Source organism: Gopherus evgoodei, chromosome 1, assembly GCF_007399415.2.
Source record: "Gopherus evgoodei ecotype Sinaloan lineage chromosome 1, rGopEvg1_v1.p, whole genome shotgun sequence".
In the NCBI taxonomy this organism is placed as follows: domain Eukaryota; kingdom Metazoa; phylum Chordata; order Testudines; family Testudinidae; genus Gopherus; species Gopherus evgoodei.
The window spans coordinates 337,155,051-337,179,798 of record NC_044322.1 but is presented as its reverse complement, the minus strand read 5'-3'; the positions used below and the strand labels follow the sequence as shown (position 1 = coordinate 337,179,798).

General features: G+C 46.3%; 1 protein-coding gene across 7 annotated transcripts in view; it reads left to right on the top strand.

Moving 5' to 3' along the window:
• Positions 1 to 24,748, top strand: part of CPNE8 (copine 8) — a 253,547-nt gene that overhangs the window by 110,826 nt on the left and 117,973 nt on the right. For 6 of the 7 annotated variants that reach the window (XM_030567773.1, XM_030566943.1, XM_030566068.1 and 3 more), the window contains exon 12: positions 22,190 to 22,243. In XM_030567773.1, the coding sequence (XP_030423633.1) occupies positions 22,190 to 22,243 (54 nt within the window). Of the gene's footprint in view, positions 1 to 615; positions 670 to 22,189; positions 22,244 to 24,748 lie in introns of those variants that run through there. The other variant, XM_030571097.1, reaches the window with a different exon arrangement.

Sequence of the window (24,748 nt, the reverse complement as noted above, 5' to 3'; positions counted from 1 at the left end):
AAGCAGTTAAAAGAAAAAGAAACACTTGTAACCTTGTAATCTTTGCTTAGTGTTTCTTTTCATAATGTATCACTGGATTTATTTTGTCTCTGTAGCAGCTATGAAGCTAAATTGTAAAAGGTTTCTTTTAAAAAGTTTAATCAGGCCTCAGACTAGATTTGTCAGATGACGTGTTGGTTTCCTTACATCAGTAGTCATAACCACCTGACCTGCTCCAATTTATTAAAAAGGAAAATGTTCATTATACCACAGGAAGAAAATTAAATTCAGTAAATATATTCTATCAACGTATGATAAAGGCTGGTTTCCCTTATGTATAAAAGGGCCATTCTCTTCTTTGAACTTGGGTGGTATTTGTCCTCCTGGAGCCAGTCAGAACCACATTCAGCAGGCATCTGGTGTATACCTTATGATACCAGGACTCTCTTCTCATGGTTTGTTAGGCTGTGAAGGCAGAACTTAGTTTCTTTTTGATATGTGGCTGCGCAGTGCCACTGTACATGTGAGCAGCAGTTGTCTTTCCTGTTTCTGCGGTATTGGTAACCACAGAGAGAAAAAAACCTTTTAGTGTCATTCCACATAGTAATTGCTGATTTCCTTCTTGAAACTTACAAGGTCTTGGAGAAGGGCAGGCATGGACAGTGGTGTCAGTGACCTCAGTGGGATCACCCCAGAGATGCCAAGTTTTTTGTCGCTCCATATGTGACATTTAAGAACATAAGAATGGCCATACTGGGTCGGACTAAAGGTCCATCAAGCCTATTATCCTGTATATCGACAGTGACCAATGCCAGGTGCCCCAGAGGGAGTGAACCTAACAGGTAATGATCAAGTGATCTCTCTCCTGCCTGACAAACAGAGGCTAGGGACACCATTCCTTACCCATTCTGGCTAATAGACATAATGGACTTAACCTTCATGAATTTATCCAGTTCTCTTTTAAACCCTGTTATAGTCCTAGCCTTCACAACCTCCTCAGGCAAGAAGTTCCACAAGTTGACTGTGCGCTGTGTGAAGAACAACTTCCTTTTATTTGTTTTAAACCTGCTCATTTCCCTCATTACCTCCCTGCTTTCCTCTTAGGAGTGGGGGGCAAGTATGAGCAGGACACAAAAGCACAAGCTAACTCCCCCAGAGAAATGGAAGCAAAACTGTGTAGAAGGGGGCAGTCAGGAGCCCAAAAGCAGGTGATGTATATCACAACTCAGGGCAACTGCACCTGTATTCCCCTCTGTAGTCTATCAAGGGCTGCTGCTTTAGGCTTCTGGCTCATCACTCATCACCTCTCTTAGATGGAGACCTTTCTCTCTCTCTCTCTCCTTTCTGACCAGAGTGTTTTTCGAGGCAGCATGGTTCCCTGCCTGCACTGTGATAATCCCAGCAACCCAGATTGCCTAAACAGGCCAGTGTCTGCCCCAACTCCAACAAGGCTTCTGATAGGCGTCAGTCCTTCAAGCCTCTCAAAGGGTTTTTTCTGTGGTTGCAAGTTCACAACAGCCTTAGGTCAGAACTAGCACACCCATGAATTGTTCAGTCTTTCATTTATACAGCTTGGGCCTTTGAACTTCATGTTCCAGGAACTGTTATGGCAGACAGTGATCCTTTCCTCAGGGTGTAGCTTCAAAAGACTGGATTTTTACATAACCAGTGTGATGGGGCAAGGCCAGATGGCTACAGTAAAGTACTGAGAAACAGGTATGTTAGCCCCAGGCTAAACAAATCCTGGTAACCAAATGGCAGTTGCTCCAGGTTAATCAAGGCACCTGGGGCCAATTAAGATCTTTCTAGAAGGCAGTAGAGATAGCTACTTTAATTAGAACACCCGCAACCAATCAAGGAAGACTAATCAGGGCACCTGGGTTTAAAAAGGAGCTCACTCCAGTCAGGCAGGGAGGAGCCAGAGGAGAAGGAGCGTGTGTGAGGAGCTAGGAGCAAGAAGGCAAGGAGCTGAGAGTGAGAGAGTGTACTGCTGGAGGATTGAGGAGGACAAGCATTATCAGACACCAGGAGGAAGGTCCTGTGGTGAGGATAAAGAAGGTGTTTGGAGGAGGCCATGGGGAAGTAGCCCAGGGAGCTGTAGTTGTCATGCAGCTGGTACACAAGGCACTATAGACAGCTGCGATCCACAGGGCCCTGGGCTGGAACCCGGAGTAGAGGGCGGGCCTGGGTTCCCCCCCAACCTCCCAACTCCTGATCAGACACAAGAGGAGCTGACCCAGACTGTGGGTTCCACAAGAGGGGAAGATCACTGAGGTGAACAAATCCACCAATAAGCGCAGGGCCCACTAAGGTAAAGGAGGAACTTTGTCACAACTGGTGTCAGGCGTGGGATTCTTTGGTGTGCACAGCGCGGTGGGGAAAAAAAAAGGAGGATGATTTAAAAAAAAAACAAAAAAAAAGGAAAGGGTTTATTTTTTTTTCACCACAATGGATGACGTGGTGCGGGCACTGATACAAGCCGTTGCAGGAGGCTACTCGTGTCCAGGCAGCCTCCCAACAGGAGGCAGTGCGGCTGCAGCAAGAAACTAATCGCCTGCTGCTGGACCAGGTTTTCTCAAGACCGAGCTATGTTGTGGGAACTGGTGAACCAGGTAAAGACCCTTACAGAGCTGAACCGTGGCCATGATGAGACGCGGCTCATACAGGCCAGCCATTGGCTGCAGAAAATGACGCGGGAGAATGATGGAGAGGCATACCTTCTGGGCTTTGAGAGGACAGCCCTATGGGAGGCCTGGCCCAGAGATGAGTGGTCTGGCATCCTTGCCCCATTCCTGTGTAAGGAGGCCTAGAAGGCCTACCATGATCTCCCTGAAGAGGCTGCAGCAGACTACCCCCAGCTGAAAGCAGAGATTCTGGCCAGATCTAGGGTAACGACTGCAGTGCGGGCCCAGCGGTATCACGAGTGGAGGTACCAGGAAGACAAAACCCCGCAGTCCCAACTGTATGACCTCATCCATCTTGCACGAAAGTGGTTGCAAACAGAGTCCCGGAGTCCGAAAGAGATACTAGAGGTGTTGGTCATTGACCAGTACATGAGGGCACTGCCACCAGATCTCTGCAAATGGGTAGGCCAGAACGATCCATCCACCTATGATGAGATGATCACGCTGGTAGAAAGACACATGACAGCCAGGGAATTGACCTGACTACCCAAGGAAAGCCCCTTTCGTAGCAAACACCCAACCCCAGCCCTGGAAGGTGGGACAGCCAAACCCCTGGGGAGTCCTAGGTGGAGGAAGAGGGGGGCCGAAAACCAGCGGAAACCCCAGAAGGAAGGGATTGGCCTGAGTGGGGGAAACCCTGAGACTAAACCCCCTAACCCACATGATAGGGGAATGATTAGAAACAATTATAGATGTTATGCATGTGGGGAGTGGGGACACATAGCAGCACAGTGTCCCAGCACCGAGGAGCCTATGCAATGCAACTTGGGGGATTGGCAAGTCCCATACTCCCTTATCCACCTTGCGGGCGTCACATTAGCCCCACATAACTACACCAGGCCGGTGAAGATAAATGGAGCAGAGACTACAGCGCTTGTGGACTCGGGGAGTGCTATCACCCTTATATCGGGTAAGCTGGTAAAAAGTAGCCAGCTGCTACAAGCCAAACACGTAGCAGTGACATTGCGTGCATGGGGCCATGAGTCATTACCCCACCATCCCAGTGGAGATAGAGGTTCAGGGGAACCCCATTGAGGTGACAGTGGGCATAGTTCCTAAACTCCCATATCCTGTAGTCACTGGGAGGGACTATCCAGGGTTTGATAATTTACTCCCCCGAGAGAGGCTGGAGGGAGATGGGGACCCTGTTGGCAGCGACTCATCATTGGGAGAATGTCAACCCCCAGTGTTTTCAGAGTTTTGTCAGGATCTATTCTCAGCCCCCCGAAAGGCCCGGAAGACAAAAAAAGAAAGGAAGGCCACAAAAGCCTTGGGAACCCGGATCCTGACCCAGGGCCAGAAGACCACGCTAGTAGGCAGATGGACACGAGCAGCCATCAGAGAAACTACCAACACGGAAGGTGAGTCGGAGACTAGCCCCAGCCATGATGGTGATGAGCCTTTGGAAGAAACAGAAGCTGGCCCCTGGGAGCTCAGGCAGGTTAGTCCTGGGAGAGAGACTTTCGGGAGGGACCAGTCAGAGGACCCTAGATATGATGATAATAGGAAAGAGGTGGCTGAGATAGATGGGACACCAGTGGAGGGGAAGGTCCGGGATACAGGACCCTACTTTATAGTGAAGAAAGATCTCCTGTACTGTGTGGTGCAAATGCAGGAGCAGGAGATACATCAACTTCTGGTGCCACAAAAACATCAAAAAGCCATATTGAGCATCGCCCACAGTCACCTGTTTGGAGGACACCTAGGGGTAGAGAAAACCCAGGCTGGGATCCTGCGGAGGTTCTTCTGGCCAGGAGTACATGAAGATGTCAGGCAATACTGCACCTCTTGTCCAGAGTGTGAGCTACATAGCCCTCGCCCACACTTGCTGGCCCCTTTGATACCTCTGCCAATAATAGAGGTACCATTTGAATGCATAGCCATGGATCTGATTGGGCCCCTAGAGAAGACAGCTCGGGGCCACCAACATGTTCTGGTTGCAACCCGGTACCCAGAAGCCGTTCCCCTAGGCAACACAGCCTCCAAGACAATAGCTAAGGAGCTACTACAGATCTTTTCCCGGGTTGGGCTGCCCAAGGAGATACTAACTGATCAAGGGACACCTTTCGTGTCCAAGTTGATGAAAGATCTCTGTTCATTGCTCCATGTACAAGCCCTACGGACCTCTGTATATCACTCACAAACAGACGGCCTTGTGGAAAGGTTCAGTAGCCTCAAGGCCATGATCAGGAAAGTGGTGAGCCGGGATGGGAAAGACTGGGATACCCTATTGCCTTACCTCATGTTTGCCATCTGGGAAGTCCCACAAGCCTCCACAGGTTTCTCTCCATTCGAACTACTATATGGGCGCCATCCCTGGGGCATATTGGATATAGCCAGAGAAGCCTGGGAAGAGGAGCCAAATCCTGGAAGGAACATAGTCGAGCATGTACTACAGATAAGGGATCGGATAGCTCGAGTTACACCCATTGTACAGGAATACTTGGAGAAAGCACAGGAGACCCAACAAACCCATTATAACCACCAAGCAAAGCTTCGACGGTTCCAACCAGGGGATCGAGTAATGGTCCTGGTGCCCACAGCAGAAAGCAAGCTGTTGGCCCAATGACAGGGACCCTACGAAGTGATTGAAGCCGTGGGAGAGGTAAACTATAAGGTGCGGCAGCCAGGCCACAGGAAACCTGAGCAAATTTATCACATCAATCTTCTAAAACCTTAGCATGATCAAAAGACATGCTTAGTCACCCAGGAGACCTTTCCCCAGAAGGATAACTTACACAAGCAAGTGAGGATATCGCCCGACTTGATGCCAAATCAAAAGGTTGAGGCAGCCGACATAATTAATCGCAATCAAGATGTGTTCTCTACAAAACCAGGGCAGACGACTGAGACCTATCACCATATCCACACGATCCCCGGAGCCAAGGTAACACTGAGACCCTACCGAATTCCAGCAGCCAAAAGAGAGGAAATCAAGGCTGAAGTAAAGAAAATGTTAGAATTAGGCGTTATTGAAGAATCCTACAGTCAGTGGTGCAGTCCAATAGTTCTAGTGCCTAAACCTGACGGTATCATGAGATTCTGTAATGACTTTCGCCGACTGAATGAAGTATCCCAATTCGATGCATACCCCATACCACGCATCGACGAATGGTTGACCGACTGGGTAGTGCCCGATTCTTGATTACACTGGATTTGACAAAAGGGTATTGGCAGATTCCCCTGACCAAAGAAGCTAAAGAAAAGACAGCGTTCTCCACCCCGGATGGGCTATTCCAGTATACAGTCCTCCCTTTTGGGCTACATGGGGCCCCAGCTACATTCCAGCGCCTCATGAATAAGCTGCTGCGCCCCCATACTAGTTATGCAGCCGCATACCTAGATGATATCATCCATACTCGGGAACCCACTTGAAGAAAGTTGAGGCCGTACTATGCACCTTAAGGCGGGCTGGCCTCACCGCTAATCCCGCTAAATGTGCCATAGGACTAGCAGAGACTAAGTACCTGGGATATATTGTAGGTCGGGGTACAATGAAGCCCCAAACTAATAAGCTAGAGGCGATTCAAAACTGGCCCTGGCTGACCCGAAAGAAGCAAGTCCATGCGTTCCTGGGCGTGGTAGGCTACTACTGACATTCTATTCCCCACTTCGCCAGTAGGGCAAGTCCTCTAACGGAACTGGTGAAGGCCCGAGGTCCAGACATGGTGAAGTGGACCGACGCAGCAGAGAGGGCATTCATAGACCTTCGGACAGCTCTCTGTAATGACCCCATCCTCATAGCCCCGGACTTTACCAAGGAATTTATTTTGCAAACAGATGCTTCTGAGGTGGAGTTGGGGGCGGTTCTGTCGCAAATGATTTGAGAAGAAGAACCCCCGATCCTCTACCTAAGCAGAAAGCAACTGCTCCCAAGAGAACAGAAGTATGCAGTAGTCGAGAGAGAATGCCTTGCTGTCAAATGGGCCATGGAGACACTGCGTTATTACCTCTTAGGCCGACGATTTACTCTTGTGACAGACCATGCACCCCTTCAGTGGATGCAGAAAAATAAGGAAAAGACTGCAAGTGTCACCAGGTGGTTCTTATCCCTCCAACCATTCCAGTTCCACATATGGCACAGAGCTGGATGCCACCACGGCAATGCTGATGGTCTTTCACGAGCACACTGCATGGCATCCCAAGTTGCCCAACCCTATGGTGTTGAGCGGGGGGGAGGGATATATGATAGGGCAAGGCCAGATGGCTACAGTAAAGTACTGAGAAGCAGGTATGTTAGCCCCAGGCTAAACAAATCCCTAGTACCCTGGTAACTAAATGGCAGTTGCTCCAGGTTAATCAAGGCACCTGGGGCCAATTAAGATCTTTCTAGAAGGCAGTAGAGATAGCAACTTTAATTAGAACACCCGCAGCCAATCAAGGCAGACTAATCAGGGCACTGGGTTTAAAAAGGAACTCACTCCAGTCAGGTAGGGAGGAGCCAGAGGAGAAGGAGCGTGTGTGAGGAGCTGGAGGCAAGAAGGCAAGGAGCTGAGAGTGAGAGAGTGTACTGCTGGAGGATTGAGGAGGACAAGCATTATCAGACACCAGGAGGAAGGTCCTGTGGTGAGGATAAAGAAGGTGTTTGGAGGAGGCCATGGGGAAGTAGCCCAGGGAGCTGTAGCTGTTATGCAGCTGGTACACGAGGCACTATAGACAGCTGCTATCCACAGGGCCCTGGGCTGGAACCCGGAGTAGAGGGCGGGCCCGGGTTCCCCCTAAACCTCCCAACTCCTGATCAGATGCAGGAGGAGCTGACCCAGACTGTGGGTTCCACAAGAGGGAAAGATTACTGAGGTGAACAAATCTGCTGATAAGCGCAGGACCCACTAAGGTAGAGGAGGAACTTTGTCACACCAGATATGGAGAATTTGTATTCACCTTCCCCTACAGAGTACCCAGGTAAACCATTTGACACTGTTTGTCCTAAAAGTCCATTCTTGTCTGGGACATTGTTTAGTATAGTCCTTTGAAGTTCATAACACTTCCCAGGATTCACATCCAATCTCCCCCGCCAAAGAGAGGTTCTTCTTCAAGTGATTGCTCATGTGCATTCCACAGTAGGTGTGCGTGCTCGCCTTGTGCACAAGTGCCGGAAGTTTTCCCCTTAACCCATAGGGAAGTGCCTCTAGTTGCCCCTGGAATGGTGCTGCCATGGCGCGGTATAAAGAGCGCTATCCGCTCCCCATACCTTCAATTCCTTCTTGCTGCCAGTGAAGGTGCTTTGGAACTGCTCTGCTCCAGCTCTGCTGTAACTTTCCCTCTTTGGACTTTGTTAGTTAGTAGTGCCCGTAGTTACTTTTTCTCTGGCGCGCGTGCTCACACACTCTCTCTCTCTCTCTCTCTCTCTCAGTTAAGTGCGCCCGAATTGGGGCATGCTCCGGGCTTTAAGTCATGTGACACTTGCCAACGGCCTATGTCTGTGAGTTACCAGCATGCGGACTGTTTACCCTGTCTGCGGGAAAGCGACTGCAGCAAGACTTGCAGATCCGTCAAACCTTGGACCAAGAAGGATCAGGACATTTGGCTCCAAGCCATTTTGATGGAGTCGGCGCTGACCCTGACACTGCTGCACCACTCCGAGTCAGCACTGAGCACCGCAGCATCGGTGCATGGCGACCCAACGGTGCCCTCCACCAGTCAGCACCACTCTCTGTCCACGGGACACTTTAAAAAGGTGAAGATGTCTTCTCCGCCAAGGCACCGGAACAAGGCTGTGAGAGAGACTAGACCCATGTTGGGTAGCTCTTAGTCCCCGTCGGCTTCGTGGCCTCCAACTCAAGTTGAGCAGAGTAGCCCAGCCCACTCCGAGCGGACCTCCCCGGACACTAGTGGCCACATTCAGGTGCCCTCCATGACAGAGGCCCTCCACGTGGCTCGAGACATTATTTCTCTACCGGTACTGGTAGCAGTACCATCAACAGCTCCCCGGTTCAGAGGCAAGCCACCACGCGGACCCCCACAGTCACTGCCTGGATGGTACCGCTCACGGTTGAGGGAAGGTTCCCGATGCTGTTCTCTGTTCAGTGACCGCCCTGTGCGCAGTCCGCGCTGGTCCCCATCGACCCCCACCTGGTTGTCTGGCTGAATACTGACCAGTAGGGGTTTCAGACACTGCTTCGCCTCGACGGAACGTAGACCTCACGATGAGAGGAGGCCCCACCAAGACCGGGACAGATTGCACTGGAGGTCATTATCTTCGAGAAACTATCATAGTCCCTCGTGGTACGGACGTCAATGCCATTCCCACTCTTTGTCTTGTTCGAGGTCCCTGCCAGAGCATTGTTCCCACAGCCCCAAGTGTTGATCTCCGGCACCCTGCCGTTGCTGATCCTCCTGTTGGAACCATTTATGGAGCTATAGACCATGCTATAGACCATACTCCTGTTCCTCCATGCCGGGATCATGGTCTCGTGTTCAGCACCACTCCCGCTGCTGCCACTCATCCCCGTCCAGGGATAGCAGTCGATCGTAAGCCAGCCCGGCCTCCCTTGAAAGTCGACAGTCGGTGGGCCAGGCGAGTCAGGCAGGACAGCCTGCTCTGATGGTGCAACTGTACCGGCTGTGGCACCAGGCTCGCTGGCCAGCACCATGGTACCAATGGGCCCCGAGGGCCCCGACACAGCCTCTAGTAGTGGCTCGCTTGGTGGCCGGAGCGTCGGAAAGACTGTTGGCCTCACACACTCAGCCTCCCAGAGAAGAATCAGTGGAGCACTCATCCCCAGTCCTGCACTCAGAAGGGGACCAAGTAGTGGGACTTGTGGCACGCCCATCCTTATCCTCCCCAATGAGGCAATCATGGCCCCTCCTCTGCCATCTTATGGGAGGACACAAAAACCCACCAGGAACTGTAGAAAGGGTGGCATCAAGCCTCCTCCTACAAGCTGAGGAGGTGGAGCAACCCTCAGACTCCCTCTTCAATGTTCGCTTGGCTTCAGCACTGGCTGGGTGGCTCTCCCACTCCATCCCCATCCCTTTTCAGGGACCCCTCTCACGAGAGATTACTTGAGCAGGAGGTGAGGCAGCTCCTTGTCGTAGGAGCAGTGGAGGTGGTGCCAGCGGAGTTCAGACTCAAGGGATGGCACTCCTGCTATTTTCTTATTCTGAAGGTCAAGGAGGGTCTCAGGCCCATCTTGGACCAGCAAGGCCTGAACCAGTACATGGTAAAGTTCATAGATTCATAGACTCTAGGACTGGAAGGGATCTTGAGAGGTCATTGAGTCCAGTCCCCTGCCCTCATGGCAGGACCAAATACTGTCTAGACCATCCCTGATAGACATTTTATCTAACCTACTCTTAAATATCTCCAAGTTCAAGTTTTGCATGATCTCTCTGGCCTCCATCATCCCCTCCCTGGATCTCAGAGACTGGCACGCTGCCCTCGATCTACAAGACGTGTACTTTCACATTCATATATTCGAGGGCCACAGGCGTTTCCTCTGCTTCACGGTAGGGCAGGAGCCAAACTGTGCTCCCGTTTGGCCTATCCATAGCTCCCAGAGTCTTCACAAAGTGTATATCTGTGTTAGCAGCCTACCTCAGGCATCAGGGTGTGGGAGGGTCCAGATCTTTCCCTACCTCAACGACTGGCTGGTCAGGGGCAGCTCCAGGTCACAGGTACAGGATCATGTAACGCTCCTCCTGTCCACGTGCACCACACTGGGGCTATTGGTAAACAACACCAAGTCCATATCAGTACTGGTGTAGTGCATAGAATTCATAGGGGGTGATTATGGATGTGATGTCGGCCAGAGCCTCCCTCCTTCTGGACAGATTCAAAACCGTAAGGGAGCTCATTGGCGTGGTCACAAGGTTCCCTGTGATGACCACCAGAGCGTGCCTCCAACTCCTGGGTCATATGTTGGCGTGCAAGTATGTGGTTCGTCGCGACAGACTCAGGATGTGGCCCCTCCAGCTCTGGTTGGCCTTGGTATTCTCCCAGTGTCAGACACCTTTTTTTGGTAAGGCATAACTGCAGATGTTAAGGACTAGGTACTTATTTGTCGTCAAAGGAAAACACCAGCAAGAACAGGCAGAGCTCTTTTAGGGGAAATGCTTCAACATACTAAGCTCTGGGAGTTCATACAAATTGACTTGAAAGGCCAGAAACACCTGCTGGAAATCAGTATTTGCTGGTTATGTATCACTCTTTTTCAAAGTATGTGGTGGTGCAACTCCTGAAGCATAAAAGGACTGAGAGAGTTATGAATGCATTGATGAAACATGTAGTGTTGCAGTTTGGTCCACTAAGCTGCTTCTACACTGATTGGGGAAGGAATTTGAATCACAGTTATTATGCGAGATTTGTCGTCATCTCCAGATAACCAACTACTAGACTACTGTTGCCCACTCTGTGAATAATGGGGAAGTGGAGAGAATAAACCACATATTTGGTTCTCTGCTTAAAGTCTTAGTCAGTGAAGACCCAACAAAATTGGGTTACAAAGTCACCTTTTGTTGTCTTGGCATACCAACATCAGCTGTGATTCAATTATCCATTACTCTCCTTATGAGATTTTGGACTCTGCAAACCCATGATTTTCTGTGACTTGATGTTCAGGCAGTAAGAACTGGCAAAGCCCTGCACCCACACAGGTAGGTGATGTGGCAGAGTATTACATAAGTGACCTGAGGACAAAATTCCAGAAGGCTGAGGAACAGATACCAGATGCCAGAAAAATGGGAAAATATGTGCCCATTCAGGAAAGAAGATGTGGCCATGCAACTGGAAAAAACAGCCTAGAAAAAAATCCCAAATTGACCTCTTAGTGGAGGGGACCTTACACAGTGATAGAGAAACTAAACAACTTGTATTTGCCAATACAAAGAGCAAGAGACTCATCTATTTGTACTGCATCAACTGGCATTCTGATTTATTGAAAGAAAGGGGAGGACAAACACTGTGGATGCTCAACAGCCGAATCCAAAAGGATGCAGAGGAGGATTTGGATATACTCCAGCTGGCTCCTATGGCTTGTAATAGGAGACCGGTTGTGCGGGAGAAATTGCCAGGCTGTTCTCAGGATCTCAATCTACAAGAGAAAGGTCTAACCTAGAGGGCATGAAACCTGCACTCACAGATATCTAGATCCAACTATAAGCAATATGTCCATGACAGAATACAAGACTCGAGTGGGCGGATGAACACAGAAACCTGCATAAATCGCAAACTACCTGGATTCTTAGGAGTTACTATTTAAATTCTTATTTAACTGGAGAGGGGGTAGTTGTAATGATTAGTGTAGACATCACCTCTATCAGTAGATGGTTCTATGTCTTTATCTTAGCATGAAGTTGTCTTATGTTATGTTGTTGATCTAACGTAGAGGGTTAGCAAGAAATTCAGTCTGGTCTGTGTGTGCTGAAGTTGGTACGTGCTGCGTCCTAATAAATCTCTGTGTTTGTGTAAGCGAGTATTACTTAATACTTCCCAACTTGCAAGCACTGAATCTGTATTGTGACAAAGTTCCTCCTGTGCCTAGGTGGGTCCTGTGCTTATTGGCGGATTTGCTCACCTCAGAGATTCACGTTAGCCCTCAGTTTGGTCACTCTTGCTAGTGACTCAAATCTGCTGTTCACTCAGCTAATCTCATCACTGTTTTCCTCCCTTTCCCCATGCTGGCCAATCTTCAGAGTCTCTACTGACCCACCTAGTGGGTTGGGGGATAGGCCAGGGACCTTCCCCTCTGGTGGGACTCACAGTCCAGGTCAACTCCTCCTGTATCCAATAGGGAGTTGGGGGGGACAAGGGGAACCTGGGCCCGCCCTCTACTCCGGGTTCCACCCCAGGGCCCTGTGGATCACAGCCATCTGCACTGTTTCATGTAACACCTGTGCGACAGCTACAACTCCCTGGGCTACTTCCCCGTGGCCTCCTCCCAACACCTTCTGTATCTTCACCACGGGACCTTCTTCCTGATGCCAAATAGCATTTGTACTTCTCAGTCCTCCAGCAGGACACCCTCTCACTTTCAGCTCCGTGTGCACCTCTCGCTGATAGAAGTCAAGTCCTTTTTATATCAGATGCCCTGATTAGCCTGTCTGTCTTAATTGATTCTAGCAGCTTCTTAATTGGTTCCAGCAAGTTCCTGATTGTTCCGGAACTGCCCCTATTACCTTACCCAAGGAAAAGGGACCTGCTTTACCTGGGGCTAATATATCTGCCTTCTATCACTCTCCTGTAGCCATCTGGCCTGACCCTGTCACAGTATATAACAAAAGAAAATTTCTGTTAAAAGGAGAGGGAACACAACTTTAATGTGCCAGAACACCACAACAGTGATTCATAAGTATGTAAACAATAAGTAAATGTACACCTCGCACTATCTTGGACAGTAATCATTTGCCTCAGTTTCCCATCTTGTGGTGTGAAAGTCTTGACAGATGAATGTCCCTTTAACATGTGTGACAAAGTTCCTCCTCTACCTTGGTGGGTCCTGCGCTTATGGGCAGATTTGCTCATCTCAGTGATCTTCTCCACAGTCTGAATCACTGTCTGATCAGGAGTTGGGAGGTTTGGGGGGGAACCCGGGCCCGCCCTCTACTCCGGTTGGGAGTTTTGGGGGGGAACCCGGGCCCGCCCTCTACTCCGGTTTCCAGCCCAGGGCCCTGTGGATTGCAGCTGTCTATAGTGCCTCTTGTAACAGCTGCATGACAGCTATAACTCCCTGGGCTACTTCCCTATGGCCTCCTCCAAACACCTCTTTATCCTCACCACAAGACCTTCCTCCTGGTGTCTGATAACACTTGTACTCCTTAGTCCTCCAGCAGCACACCCTCTCACTCTCAGCTCCTTGTGCCTCTTGCTCCCAGCTCCTCACACGCACTTGCTCTCCTCTAGCTCCTCTCTCCCTGACTGGAGTGAGCTCCTTTTTAAACCCAGGTGCCCTGATTAGCCTGCCTTGATTGGCTGCAGGTGTTCTAATCAGCCTGTCGGTCTTAATTGGTTCTAGCAGATTCCTGATGACTGTAGTGCAGCCCCTGCTCTGGTCACTCAGGGAACAGAAAACTACTCATCCAGTGACCAGTATATTTGCCCTCTAGCAGACTCCTGTATCCCACTGGCCTGGGTCTGTCACGCACACTATTCCCTTTGCTGTCTGCTGTACCTACTGTTGGTTGTCCGTGGTCACCAACATCTCAAAATCCAAGGATGCAGTGAGGTGGGTTTAATTCCTGCTCCTGGGAAGGAGGATTGGCTGAGTGATACCTCTGCAGCTGGTACTGATCACTGTTGCTGCCTCTGCTTGCTAACATTGCTGCTGCCTTTGCTCGCCACTTCCTTTAGCTGCAATGCAGTGTTCTGAGATTCCATCACTTAGCTCCCAGTACTTAATGATTTCAGCTTTTAGTAATTTCACTGGGTAGAGGGGAACCAGTTCTGCTTCCTCTGCATTTCCTTTGACTGCAGTACTGTCCCCACACCAGGTCTAAGGCTCATCCAGCTAAACCAACCTATCAGTGATTTCACTGAGAAGAAACAAAGACTCTCAGTTGAATCTGATCAGTTCTATCTTTAAACATTGCAGGAGGAAGGTCAAATGGCAGCTAGGATTCTTTAAACAGAGTCCACACCATCAGGTAGGAGTACCTGTCCCCATCCACTCTGTCTTTTTCACTTGTATTTGGCATCACTACCCCCCGATCGCATAGCCTGTTAGGTTAAATTTTAGCATGACCCCTCTTCAGTAATAGTGTCTAGGGCAGTCCTGCCAGGAGCACCCTCTTGCAGCAGGCCACAGCATGACAAGTGAATCTGGCTCAGTTTTCCTACTTCAGTTTCACGGGAAATAATTCAAAGAGTCTTTGTGAGGGCAAATAGTCCTTTTGGGGTTAGTTTATTACAACAGTTCTGTGCCCATAAATCACAAGAAAAGTCCCACAACCGTAGTCCCAATAGTGCATGCAACGTACAGCCCTGGTGTTCCTCATCATGCTGCAGCTCTCTAGCACAGCCCTCTCCTCTCATTGAACTAGAACAGCCACCTCAGCCCTTCCAACTTGAATGCAACCCTGCTCTTCACCGTGGAAACCTCCACAGCCTCCCCACTGTGAGTATCCTTGCCAGGGGATCATCCCTCACTCCCCCGTCCCTCTCACAGTTACTCAGGGTCCATCTCTTCAGGCGTGGAGACGTCAGCAGGTAAGCAAAGCACATTCAAAAACATAATCCCAACTATACATACAAAGTGATGGGTTCTAAATTAGCTATTACCACTCAGTAAAGAGATCTTAAAATCATTGTGAATAGAGCAGATGTTTTCAGAGAACTATGTGAAGCAGCAGTACAATCAAAAGCCAACAGTATGTTAGGAACCATTAGGAAAGGGACAGCTAAGAAGACAGAAAATATGTCGCTACATAAATCCATGGTACGCCCACACCTGGCATACTTCATGCAGTTATGGTCACCACATCTCAAAAACATATTAGAATTGGAAAAGGACAGAGAAGGACCACAAAAATTGTTAGGGGCATAGAACAGCTTCTATATGAGGAAAAATTAAAAAGACTGGGACTGTTCAGTTTAGAAAAGAGATGACTAAAGGGGGATTATCATAGAGGTCTATAAAATCATGAATGGTGTGGAGAAAGTGAGTGAATAGGGAAGTGTTATTTACCTTTCACATAACACAAGAACCAGGGGGGACTCAGTGAAATTAATAGGCAGTATGTTTAAAACAAACAAAAGGAAGTATTTCTTTACACAGTGCACAGTCAGCCTGTTTAACTTGTTGCTAGGGCATGTTGTGAAGGTCAAAAATGTAACGAGTTCAAAAAAAAAATTAGATAAGTTCATGGAGTATAGATCCATCAGTAGCTAGTAGTCAAAATGATCAGGAGTACAACTGCCTGCTCTGTGTGTCCCTAAATCTGTGACTGCTAGAAGCTCAGGTTGGATGATATGGATCACTCAATGCATTTCCTCGTTCTGTTAACTCCCTCTGAAGCATCTGACACTAGCCACTGTCGGAAGACAGAAAACTGAGTTAGATGGACCATTGGTCTCATCAAGTATTGCCATTCTTATGGTCTTAAGCTCCTCCATTGCTCCCCTGCCTTTAGTCCTCTCTGGCCCTTGGTTCTAATTATCCAGCTTAGAGCGAACAGGCAACTCCCTCTGCTACTCTTTTTGCCTTCAGCCCAGGCTCTCTGGCTTGGGGACAGCAGCCAGCAAACCCCTTTTGCTCCTTTCCTGCCTTCAGCTTCTCCCAGGTCCCAAATATATACAGTCTCATAGTAAATTATTTCATTTTCCTAGGGAGGGCCTGTGCAGTATTCCCCAGAGACCTCTTCCAGTCTCCTGACTGACTGTTACTGTCTTTCTTCAGGGACTTCCTCTAGTCCCCTGGTCTCTTGTAGCTCTCACTTGCCCTTCCTGACTAAGCCAGATTCACTGTTAGGTGAGTAGACTATTTAAAGAATCAGGTAAAGAAATGGTGTTTCCCTAAATGTCCATTAAAATAAAGCCTATCAGGATGGAGTAAGGGAAGCTTTTAAGCCAGGTTTGTGTTGCTCAGATTTGGGCCAGAGCAGCCCCTTAACTCTAACTAATTAACTCTAATTTACAGCAGCCTCCATTGAGCTGTGATAAAAGGCAGAATCTTTGTAGCAGTATGGAGATATCCCTCTGGGAGGGATAGCTCAGTGGTTTGAGCATTGGCCTGCTAAACCCAGGGTTGTGAGTTCAATCCTTAAGGGGGCCATTTAGGGATCTGGGGCAAAAATCTGTCTGGTGATTTGCTTTGAGCAGGGGGTTGGACTAGATGACCTCTTGAGGTCCCTTCCAACTCAGATATTCTATGATTTTTCTGGGTCTGGCACAACTCCTATCTTTTTCCTGTGCCAGGAGAATTCTCTTAGCTATTTAAAGGAACTTTATAGCCCCTATACTCTATGAAAGGGAGAATAATCTTTACCTGATTCTTTAAATAGTCTACTTTTAATGGTAACTACTTAACAATTATAATCAACACCTTGCCAAACAGATACACTGGGGCACCACAATGATGAACCCAGCAAGATAAAAATTGTGGAGCTGGGTTCTCTTTTCACTATTTTGTACCTACTAGCTGAAAAGAGAACTTTGAGAGTGTAAATGAGCCCCCATATTGTGGATTTAGGGATAGTAGTAGTCTATCCCTACCTCAGTGGATTTTTTTTCCCCTTAGAATCATAGAATATCAGGGTTGGAAGAGACCTCAGGAGGTCATCTAATCCAATCCCTGCTCAAAGCAGGACCAACACCAACGAAATCATCTCAGCCAGGGCTTTGTTAAGCTAGGCCTTAAAAATCTCTAAGGATGGAGATTCCACAACCTCCCTAGGTAACCCATTCATGTGCTTCACCTCTGTCAGAGAAAAACTCAGTTCTCACTTTTTGTTTGGGTGCAGCAGAATCAGATACTTTATTCTGTTTAGCAGCTAGAACAGGGAGAGAGTGCACTAGGACATAGGGTCTCCCCTTCCTAGACAGGTCTCTCAACAGGTAAACAAGTACAGCAGGTATTTATACTTTTTGTTACAGACAATAATAAGCAATAGCTGCATTTTGTTTATACATAGGTCATCCTGATATCTTGTTTTTCTCACTTAAGAGGTGCCAGTCTACATATTGTATTATCTACACAAGGTCAAAAAACAACTTCTCACACAGTTCTTTTCCACTCACCTCACACAATCCTTGCTTCTACAGATCTCGTGTTATTAGGGTTACAAGCTAGCCTAACTCTGGCTAACAGAGACTGTCATGCATTAAGATCCCCTACAAATCCCTGTCAGTTATTTCTTCTCTTCCACACCACCCTCCTAGTGAAATAGTGTTTCCTAATATCCAACCTAAACCTCCCCCACTGCAACTTGAGACCATTGCTCCTTGTTCTGTCAGTGGTCTTCATTCTTCATTTTAAACCCAGCCAAGAGTTCATCTAGTTTTCTAGGACAGTCAGGGTTAGCGGCTCTCAATAGTTAAGCAAATTGTGTTTTAATTGCAAGCATATCTGAAATTTGAGGGGGGGAAAATGAATAAAATTTTAACCAGCATGCATTCCCTTGTCTTTTATATCGCAATGGTCCTATATTGCAAAAATATATATAATGTACATTTTAATAGCTGTACCATGATTTCAAATATGAATATTTTAATTCCTTGTCATTCACAGAACATCTGTGGGTAGTATATAGTAAAACTTGGCCGTAAGCCATATGGATTCCTCTTTCATAGTTGTCTGGGAGATTAGTTGATCAATATCACTGATAAAATGTCTTTGCTTCCACTTCCAGTGTTTGAAAATGTGCTCCCATCTTGCTCAGTGCGTTTGTAGTGAAACTGACTTAGCTATACAGCTGACTTTGAGCAGACATTCAAAGAGGAAATGTTTTTTGGTTGGTGGTGGGTTTTTTATATGGCTGGCAAGATTTTTATTATAGGGGCTACTTTCCATTACAATACTCTCTTTTCAGTTGTTCACAACTTTGCCAAACTTTAACTTTGGGCTGAAATTGTTCATACTGGGTGTCTGCTTCATGCTGAATTTATTTGGAAAATATTCTGCAAAAATGGTTTAGCCATTTCTCAGAACGAGGTGAGGGAAAAATATATTGTTTTGTTCCTATTAACAAAATTCTTGCAACCGTTTAATTGAGACACTCTAGATTTGGAAAAGTGATTGAAATTTGGCAGCAGGATGGATCACCCTAATGCCGGGGATGTGCCTGTTGGCATCCCCATGAGAAGCCATCCAACTTGGGCCAAGTTCTGAACCTCTGAAAATCTCAGTTCACAGATGCTCAGTAAAACTTGTAAAAGTTTGATGGCTTAGTTTGCCAAATATTCCTCATGTACTGCGCATGCTTCACCATCATGCCGCTCCTGTGTGCTGGACAAATTCTGCATAAGTGCCATCATCACAGAGTGATTGAGCGTGCACTGTTCTAAGGCTATAGGCACTGGGCATGACTTTCCTTGCTCTTGCTCCTCACAGCAGCTAGGAGCTGCTCTAGTATCAGTCACGGGAACTGAGAGCAAGAAACTTCTCCTGTGCTCTCAGTGCTCCCACTGCTGAACAGGTAATATGGAGAAGGAGGAGGAAGTACCCTTCTGCATCCCTGGCAAGCTGAGGAGCTAGCAGGGTCAGCCTTAGGGGAAAGGGCGCTCTGGACAAACTTGTATTTTGGCATCCCTGTTGGTGTGGCACCCTCCATGGGCTCCCCACCACCCCAGAACCCCGCTGCCTTTCCCCAGTGCTTAATTTTTATTGAAAGCGGTTCCAGAGCTCAGCCCCAACAAAAATTAAGCACTGGCTGGGTGGCCGTAGAGTGGCAGCTGTTAACTGGGCTCTGAGCTCTGAAGGCATTGCCACTGCCAGCAGCGGCTGAGAAGTAAGGGTGGAATGGTATATGATGTATTTTTGCCACCTTTCTTTATGCTGCTGCTGGTGGCAGCACCGCCTTCAAAGCTTGGTGTCCAGCCAGCAGCCACTGCTTTCAGGGCATCAAGTTCTGAAGGCAAAAAACCAGAGAACTGCTAAATTACAAGACATTTGTCGTAGTGTCACATCACATGATAGTGGGGGGAAAATTCAACTTCAAAACACTATATAGAACAACAGATCTTTCTGTACATCGTAAAAGATTCTGCTTCCTTGAGTTTGTCTGTTATCTGCTCTGTCCAGCTAGTTTAATAGAATGCTGTGAGAAAGGATCATTTATAGATTTGCTTTCCTTCTTGTTGGTCTGTTATTGCAGAGTTAATATTTTCAAACAAACAAGATAAAGACTTGTTTGACCTGTTTTTGTTTTTTTGTTTGTAATTTTTTTAAAAAGTAGGAGGTAAGTAATCTAAAACATAAATACAGTCTTTCACACATTCCAGTAAAGGATGGACACTGCATCATCTACTACAGGAATTTTCACTATCCATAGCTGTTGAACTGGAGTTGCAAGAGATTGTCTTAAAAACATACTCACAGTAGCTAATCAAAAAGAATACAGAACACACAGTGTTTGCTTCTCCAGTATACCATAGTGTGTGTGTATATATACTATATAAGTATAGAATTTAACAACCACTTAACAACTTCTGTGCTAGCTAAAAAAATAAAAAGCAATAATAAAAATATATAAAGTGCAAAAACTACAGCATAAGGAGTATACATTTTGGACTTGGACATACATTGTCTGCTAATAAACAGTCTTTAGAAAAATGCTGATTTGATTAGGCTAGTCAGTATTACAAAAGTTGATTCCACTGCTTATTCTGAAGAAATTATTTTTATTAGGAAATGATTTGTAGGCAAATTCCTCCTGTACAAGCCCATACATTTGGGCTTTAACAACATTATACATCTGCAGTGCCTGTCTCAGAATTGGCAAGAAAACATGCTTTATCTCTTACAACATGTGCTATATATAGCCAACTGGAGTCTGGCATAGGTGGTTTTACTTCAGGATAGAAAAACTGTATAGTAGAACATAAAATCGTTCTTTATTCTTCCTGGCAGCAGCAAAACGTTAAAATGTTTACAGACAAATCAATACAGATATATATATAGTGCTGTTCCAATCTCTGAGCTGTTGAGCTACAGCAGGAGCTGGGAACAGATCCTGCATCCTTCATGAGTTCAGTGGGATTAAGTGCATGAGTCAGGCCTCATTGCAGCGTAAAGGTTTCAGAATCAAATATTTGGGAAGGAGACACCCCAGGCAGACAGAGGGGGTTGATGGACACAGTGCAGGGAAGCTGAGAGACAACAGTCAATGATAAAATAATGTGTGATTTCAGGCATCTAATTTAAGACATATGTCTGAAAATATTTGTAAAATACACGATAACAATAATAATGAATAAACCCTTCTCCCCATACCATTCTTGTGCCCCTTCTCTAATCCTTGCATTGTGCCCCTTTCTTCTCAACCACCTTCTGCACCCCCTAACCCCTGTACTCCCCTTCTCCCCTAAGCCCTCCTGTGCCCTCTTCTCCCCTAAGCCCTGCACTCCCATCCTGTGCCAATGTGGGGCAGCTGACCTGGATGCACAGAATGGCTGGCATTGCTGCTTGCTTTCCTTCATGAATGCTGCTCCTCTGTGGCTCCCTAGGCATAGGCACTGACTCCGTGGAGGCTCCAGTCCTGGAGCCCCCACAGAAAAAAAAACCAGTGGTATTTGCTTCTGGTTTTCTACATGTCAAACTATAACTGCAGCATATGCCTATGCTTTATGCCACATTATACAAATATTGTGACTGCATTGTGATCTAGTTTGGTGGTTCTGTTATATAAAACCAAGGGAAAGACTATGCCAAATCCTGACATTTTTATTCAAGCAAACAAATTTGCTTGGTTTATTTTAATGCATGGATGATAATTTTGTGTTAATTCTTATTTTAACCAAACCAGTTTACCCATTCTTTGAAGGTAGCTTCAAGTCCCTTGGGCATTTGCTCACATCCATAAAGACAACAGTTTGACTCATTAATAGTCCTTCAATTGACTGTCATTTTTAGAAGTGTGTAGAATAGTATACATACTTCCCCATTTTTACTGTGACTGGTTCTACCACTACTATTAAGCTGTCACTTACTTGAACATTAGATTCATCTAAAAAATGAGCAGTAGTTCTTCTGAGTGAGCTGACAGAGTGAGATCAGAAGAACTCTGGAAGTAAGGCTATTACTGCATGTATTACTTTGTTACAGAGCATTTTCTAATATATCTGAAGTTCTCAAGTTTCAATCAATAGATTTCTTTTTCTGTTATGAAAATTCACATTGTGAAATTTCAGAAGATTTTGCAAAAGTGTAAATCATGATGCTCAAGTCTGAAAAATATATTCTTAAAAAATGCTTCTAGGATGTCTTCATGTTCTTACCGTAGCAACGAGGGAGTAACCCTGTAAATTTTCAGCTGGTCTAAAGGCTAACTTATCTGTTTAGGCAAACAGTTCATGCCCACATTTTCTGAGAGTACAAATCACTGTGGGCACCAAGTTTTAGTAGCGTCATGTCTGTCCTTCGGCATTCATAATTAAGTAAACTTGAAAATACTAAGATTTGCATGTACAATTCATTGAAGGAGCATGAATTACAATTGCATCTTTTTGCAGAAGCAAATTGCTTCTACGAGTGGGAAATCTGGACTTTGCAAGTCCCTTTTATGTAAAAGGTAAACTAAAATTGTGTTACTATGCTGGGTACTAGAGTTGGGCAAGAAATGGAAGTTAAAAATTCACAAAACAATGCAAGTTTTTTTTTCTATTTTTTGTCAAAAATCTTGATACACTACGCAAACTCTTCTGGCTCTATTCAACAGCAACAGTGTAGTCTTCTCTTACTAATTGCAAGTGACTTGTTGTGAGTCATTGTGAAGTATCTGATAAGACTTCCTGAATATCAGTTCATAAGTGTAATTATTAATGTGTCATACACCTAAAGAATACTACTTCGTACCTGAAGAGGAGCTTAAGTATTTTCACTATGTCAAGTGCATAACGAATGATGCATCTGTAATAGTTTTATCTGCCTTTCTAGGTAATCAATCCAAAGAAAAAAGGAAAAAAGAAAAAATATATTAATTCTGGAACAGTAAGTAGATACTTTTTATATTAACTGATGCTTTCCTTTTCTGTCTGACTTCTTGAAATAAAGTGTCTTCAAACTAATTTGACTGTGTTAGAGAGAGACTTTGAAGAATGCAAGAGTAAAGTATTTACTATAACTCAGTTTTTCTACATTCCCCTCTTTTCTCTGATTAAATGAGTGTCTTGTGAAAGGTTTATCCAAAATGTAATTTTGGGTTCCTTGTGAGTTTAGAATTGCTGGAGGCAGTGTTGATTTTTATCTGGAATACATGTTGACTTTTAGAATGCATAAACATGTTTTTCTTAGTTATTCAGATAGTGTACAGAGACATGAACAAATAAGGGATGATAGATTGTGTCCTTAGTGTTTATGAAAGTATTTAATCTTTAGTCTCTTAATTTTTGGCAGAATTAGATTGAAGAAATGCTGTGACTGTAATTTGCAAGAGTGCTAATATTTTTTAATCATGGAGGTACTAACAACCAGTAATAATGTGAAGTATTTGGTAAAAATGCAAGAGCCTTTTTATTCTCAGTTATGTTAGTTTGATCCACTGTAATAACTGCAATGCTGATTTTAATATTCTGGCATCCAGGAGAATCAAAGCATAATTTAATATAAGACAAGAATAAATCTAAATCAACAAGAATTTGTGTTTCAGAAAGTCAGACTAAATACAGATGTGGGCTGGTTCTGCAAAAACATATATGCTTAATTTTACTCATGTGAGCAGTCTGACTGAAGTCAGTGGGACTTCCATATGCAGGATTGCAGCCTTGAGGTGGAAAGTGATTATTCCTGTATATATTTTTCTGTTAAAAAATGGGGCAAGTGCCATTGTCTTTTCCACAGACTTGTGGAAAAAGATCCAGAATAGAAGAAAATGTATTTGTATGGTAATTTGATGGTAAGAACTTATTGAAGGAGTGAGTGATTTTCTTTCACGTTAATATATTGCCAGTGGTAGATTTTAATATGTTAGAACAAAGTAGTAGAATACTGCATCAGTATGTTGGCACGATGTCCCTGTGAGTGCTCCACTTTAGGTGTTGAGCGCCCCTGCGCTTGTAATCAGAGATTTGTGGTAGCAGCGCCTGGGTGGGTCACACATGCACAGTCCACGTCTAGTGCTGCCTCAAGTTGTTAACTGGTGCTGTGTGACTAACTCCCCCTCAGTTCCTTCTCTACCGCCCTTGGCTATGAGTTGGAGCATTCAGCAGCTCCTCAGAGCTTAGTTAGCATAGCATACCCCAGTTAGTTCTAGTTTTGTTATAAATAGTTAACTCTTTTCGTTTCCTTATCCCCGTTATTTAAAAAAAAAATTCTTTGTTTCCTGAATAGAAATAGGTTTTTGTTGAACCGTTACTCCTGGTTCTCCCCTCCAGGGGCATGACCGGTTCTCCAGGCTTTAAACACTGCCTCACCTGTAGGCTATCAATCCCATTGTCGGACATGTGCCTCAAAAGTGCCCTCATTGTCATAAACTGAGAGCTCAGACCAGGAAAGTCAGAGACTTGCAGCTTAAACTGCTGTTTGTGGAGAAGTCTCTCCGGCCAGCATCTGAACCAGAAACACACATGCCCCCGAGACACATTTCACCGACTGCAGCTTCTGACAAACTCTTCTTTGTCTGTGACTCATGTGACAGACGACCAAGATAAAAAGGTGGCTAAGAAGCGTATACTATCCTCACCGGCTCAGGAACTGACCAAGAAATAACGTCCCCCAAACCGAGAGACCTTGTTGGTACCGACAGGCTCCACAGCCGAGATAGCGGGAGCCTCTGGTACCGTGGATACTGCAAGAGCTAAAGACTCCAAGGGAGCTAGCTCCAATGCAGGCACCCAGGGGAAACACAAACCCCATGCCTTGGCACCAGCAGAGCTGTCTCGACACTCGGCACTGGGCACATGAAAACAACTGCGGTCTATGCTGCCACCTCCTATCAGCACTGCGCAATTGACAATTGCACCCATAGAGACAACAGCTCCACAGCAGCCAGTAACTACTCTTACCACATCAATGGCACCAAGGCTGTCAACACCACAACAATTCTTACTTCCCAGAGACCTCAAGGTGTCCTCAACACCTGACTCTCCCATTCTCAGCACCAAGATGACAACAGCACTCTCGGTACTGAGCCGTCCCACCACTACACCGATTTCTGCTCACCCATTTTTGAGCAATGATGAGGACGAGGAAGAGACATCCCTCACATCACTCTTCCCCCACCTGCAAAATGATCAAACCAGCCCCACCGCTCAAGAGTACTATACAAGGGCCAAAGAACAGCAGTGGTATGGGCAGCCATGGATGGTACCTATTCCCTTCACTCCACAGTGGCAGTATTGGGCCCCCTGGATGGCGCATCCCCCTCACCACCTCAAACCTCCTAGCATACAATGGGAGGGCACACAGCAGTACCAGGACCATATGAGCACCCTGAACAGATGATGGGAGAACAGGAAGAAATCTCTGGCCAGGAAGTCAAAGCAACAACCCATTTTC